This window comes from Manacus vitellinus, unplaced genomic scaffold, assembly GCF_001715985.3.
Source record: "Manacus vitellinus isolate BGI_N305 unplaced genomic scaffold, ASM171598v3 scaffold_134_pilon, whole genome shotgun sequence".
Taxonomy (NCBI): domain Eukaryota; kingdom Metazoa; phylum Chordata; class Aves; order Passeriformes; family Pipridae; genus Manacus; species Manacus vitellinus.
This window is the reverse complement of record NW_021938973.1, coordinates 273,444-278,144: the sequence shown is the minus strand read 5'-3', so window position 1 is coordinate 278,144 and position 4,701 is coordinate 273,444. Positions and strand designations below refer to the sequence as shown.

The window sequence follows — 4,701 nt, the reverse complement described above, 5'->3', positions numbered from 1 at the left end:
ATTTTCCCCCCCAATCCCAGAATGCCAGTGCATTCCTGGAAGCTTTGGAATGTATTTTCCCCCCCAATCCCAGAATGCCAGTGCATTCCTGGAAGCTTTGGAATGTATTTCCCCCCCCCCCATTGGAATCCATATGGGAATTCTCAGCTTCCCACCCAGGAGCCCGAGGGAGATAAAAATGGCATTTGGGACAAATCTGGGAGGGAGGAGGAAAAAGGGAACAGGCAGTGCCTTGGGATCAACTCCCTGCTTTCCCTGGGATGTTTAGGGATGATCCTGGAGATTCCTGGGCTTTTCCCACCCTCCCAAGGGATGGTTTTTCCCATCCCCAAATCCCTGTTTGTGCTCTCAGCTCATCCCTTCTTCCCTTTCCAACCGGCTCCCGGCGTATTCCAGCCTGGCAATGTCATGGAATGCTCTGCCAGCCGGGAGCTGGGGGTGTTTTGGAACGATCCCAAGATTATTTTGCCATTAAAAATCCCGGGAATTTTTTTCCCTCCCCCTCCCAGCCCCTCCCTTCCTGGAATCCAATCCCTCCATTATGGTCAAACCTGGCAATTCCAGGCGGGATATTTTTATCCCATGGTTTTACACCCCCCTGTGTCCTGCCCTTCTCCGGGAAGCCGAGGACCAGCTGGAATTCCACTGAGCCTGCAGAGCACAGGCAGGCTGGGAATCCTGGAATCCTGGACTGTCCAAGTTGGAAGGGACCCCCCGGGATCACCGAGGGAGATCCCAGAGCTCCTGTTCCCAGCAGGAGTTCTCTCATCCCTGGATATTCCATCCCCAGTAGATAATATACAAATGTCTTAGAAATCCCAGAGCTCCTGTTCCCGGTGACATTCCTTTGATCCCTGGATATTCCATCCCCAGTAGATCATATATAAATGTGGAAATCCCAGAGCTCCTGTTCCCAGCAGGAATTCTTTGATCCCTGGATATTTCCTCCCCAGTAGATCCCACACAGATGACTCAAAAATCCCAGAGCTCCTGTTCCTGGCAGGAATTCTTTCATCCCTGGATATTCCATCCCCAGTAGATCCCACACAAATGACTCAAAAATCCCAGAGCTCCTGTTCCCAGCAGGAATTCTTTCATCCCTGGATATTTCCTCCCCAGTAGATCCTACACAAATGACTCAAAAATCCTGGATCTCCTGTTCCCAGCAGGAATTCTTTGATCCCTGGATGCCCCATCCCCAGGGGATTTGATGTGGGTGGATGGATCCCAGCTTCTAAAGCCTGGAGCTCCTGTTCCCAGCAGGAATTCTTCAATCCCTGGATGCCCCATCCCCAGTAGATCCCACACAGATGGCTTGAAAATTCCGGAGCTCCTGTTCCCAGCAGGAATTCTTTGATCCCTGGAAGCTCCATCCCCAGTAGATGATATACAAATGTCTTAGAAATCCCAGAACTCCTGTTCCTGGTGTCATTCCTTTGATCCCTGGATATTCCATCCCCGGTAGATCCCACACAAACGACTCAAAAATCCCAGAGCTCCTGTTCCCAGCAGGAATTTATTGATCCCTGGATATTCCATCCCTGCTAGATCCCACACAGATGACTCAGAAATCCCAGAGCTCCTGTTCCCGGTGACATTCCTTTGATCCCTGGATATTCCTTCCCCAGTAGATCCCACACAAATGGCTTGAAAATCCTGGATCTCCTGTTCCCAGCAGGAATTCTTTGATCCTTGGATATCCCATCCCCAGGAGATCCCACACAAACGACTCAGAAATCCCAGAGCTCCTGTTCCCAGCAGGAATCCTTTGATCCCTGGATATTCCATCCCTGGTAGACCCCACACAAACGACTCAGAAATCCCGGTGCTCCTGTTCCCGGTGACATTCCTTTGATCCCTGCCCATCCCGTTCCCAGCAGCCCCTCCCTGACCACCTCCCAAATCCCAGAGCCCCCTCATTCCCACCATTCCCTGTTTCCCTGCAGACACGGGGCTGGAGTGCCCGGTGTGCAAGGAGGACTATTCCGTGGCGGAGCAGGTCCGGCAGCTCCCCTGCAACCACGTCTTCCACAGCAGCTGCATCGTGCCCTGGCTGGAGCTGGTGAGATCCCAAAAAAACCCGGGATATTCCCCTCGGGATGGCAGCTCTGGGGACGAGGGATCAGAGCCAGCAGGGGTTGGGAAGGGGCAGGTCCTGTGGGACCAAGCTGAGCTCCTTTAAGGATCAGGGGATGAGGGGAAGGGGTGGATGTGTCCAGCTGGAATTCAGCACAGCCTGGGACAATGTTTCCCATGGGATGCTCCTGGAAAAGGCTTGGATAGGGGTGCTCTGGGGGGGTAGGAACTGGCTGGAAGGCCTGGAGGGTGGTGGGAATCCCAGGTCTTTGATCCCTGGATGCCCCATCCCCAGGAGATACCACACAAATGACTCAAAAATCCCAGAGCTCCTGCTCCCAGCAGGAATTCTTTGATCCCTGGATATTCCATCCCTGGTAGATCATATGTAAATGTCTTGCAAATCTCAGAGCTCCTGGGATTTCCTCCCAGTGGTGGGGATGGAGCTGCATCCCACTGGGATCTGGTCCAGGCCTCTGTGATTCCATGATTCTGTGATTCTATGATTTTATGATTCTATAATTCTGTGATTCCATGATTCTGTGATTCCATAACTGTATAATTCCATGATTCTATAATCTCATGATTCCATGATTCTGTGATTCCATAACTCTATGATTCCATGATTCTGTAATTCTATTCCATGATCCTATAATCTCATGATTCTATGATTCTATAATTCCACGATCTGTGATTCCATGATTTTATAATCTCATGATTCTATGATTCTGTAATTCCATAATTCCATGATTTTATGATTCTATAATTCCATGACTCCATGATTTTGTGATTCTATAATTCCATGATTCTGGGATTCTATGATTCCATGATTCTATGATTCCATAACTCCGTGATTCCATAATTCTATGATTCCATGATTCTATAATTCCATGATTCTGTGATTCCATAACTCTATGATTCCATGATTCTGTGATTCCATGATTCCATGATTCTGTGATTCCATAACTCTATGATTCCATGATTCTGTGATTCCATGATTCTGTAATTCTATTCCACGATTCTACAATCTCATGATTCTATGATTCTATAATTCCATGATTCTATGATTCTATAATTCCATGACTCCCTGATTCCATAATTCTATAATTCCATGATTCTCTAATTCTATAATTCCCTGATTCCCTAATTCCCTGCTTCCCTGCTCCCCTGCAGCACGACACGTGTCCCGTCTGCAGGAAGAGCCTCAAGGGGGAAGATTCCACCCGGCAGACTCCGAACGCCGACGCTCCCGACAGCGCCCTGCAGGAGCGATGGACTTTCTGACCCTCTCCCGGAACATTCCAGAGCCTTCCAGAGCCTTCCAGAGCCTTCCAGAGCCTTCCAGAGGCCGGAGCAGCCCCCATTCCGGGTGTACATGGAGAATTCCAACAACCCCCAACCCTCCAAGCAGCTGGAATTCGGGGGCCCACCCCCACCGAGAATTCTCCTCCCGCGGAACCGCCTCGTCCCTCCTAAATTTTGGGAATTCTGGGCAGGGATTTGGATTTGATTTTTGGATGGAAAGGGGTGGTGGGTTGTTGTTTTTTTTTTCCAGTGGGGGCTCCCGAGTCCCTCACGGCCTCCTCTGGAAAAGGGATTTTGGGGGGGATCTCCCCGCGCTCCGGGAAGCTGGAATTGGCTGGGATCGCCTGGAATTGGGGGGCGGGAGGGATTTTATTGCCCCGGGTTGGGTGGGATCCTCGGGGTCCATAAAATCAGGGAGGGGGCAGCTGGAGGCAGGAGGGGTCTGGAGCCCTTCCCGAAGGGGGGATTGGACCCTCAGGAGTCTGGGAATGCTCTGGGATCAGGAATGCTCCGAGCAGGATTTTGGCAGCTCCAGGATCCTGGACTTTTTCTTTTTTTGTTGTTGTTTTTTTTTGAGGGGGAGGGGGTTGTTTTGGGGTTTTTCCAACCCTTTTCCACGTGCCTGTGGCCCCAGGTGTGTCCAAACCTCACCCCCCCCCTCGCCATTCCAGGCAGGAATTATGGACCACGTTGCTCATCCCTTGGGAATTCCCCCCCCACCTTCCCCAGTAACTTAAGGAAAATCTTTATTTTTTGCTGATTCTTTGGTTGTTTTGAGGGGTTTTTTTTCCCCTCATTTCTGTGAAGTTTCATTCAGGTCTTAATCCTTGGAATTATCCTTGGACTCCTGGGATCCACTGACCCCTCCCCTCCTGGAGGGGGGTGGGACATTCCCAAACCTCTTGGGGTTGGTGGCTCCGTGTCCACGTGGATTGAATTCCCTGTTTTCTTTGCTCTTCCGTCCAATAAAGGCCTTTCTCAAGGAATTCCCGTTCCCAAGGGATCCTTGGGGCTGGGAAAGGGGGGATGGGAGCTCGGGAAAGGCTTTTTGGGGAAGGAAACCCCTGATTTGGGGAATGATCCTGCAGGATTTGGGAATGGTGTCCCTGTCCCCCCTCCCTGCTCTGCTGGGAGCTGTTCCTGGGGCAGGAGCCAGGACAGGGCTGTGGATCCGCAGGGATTGGGAAAATCCAGGCAGATCCTGGGTTTATCCCGGTGCTTGTCCCTGTCATCCAGCATTCCAGCTCTCCTGATGGGAATTTTGGGGGGTGGGGAAGGGGTCACATCCCCTCCCTTCCTGCTCCCCCTTCCTCCCTCTCC

General features: G+C 51.2%; 1 protein-coding gene across 1 annotated transcript in view; it reads left to right on the top strand.

The window, feature by feature from the left end:
- Positions 1-4,367, top strand: part of LOC103757640 (E3 ubiquitin-protein ligase RNF115) — an 11,260-nt gene extending 6,893 nt beyond the window's left edge. The window contains exons 4-5 of the mRNA XM_029957994.1: positions 1,912-2,062; positions 3,250-4,367. Of these exons, the coding sequence (XP_029813854.1) occupies positions 1,912-2,062; positions 3,250-3,360 (262 nt within the window). The 3' untranslated portion in view covers positions 3,361-4,367. The remainder of the gene's footprint in view (positions 1-1,911; positions 2,063-3,249) is intronic.
- Positions 4,368-4,701: the final 334 nt, after the last annotated feature.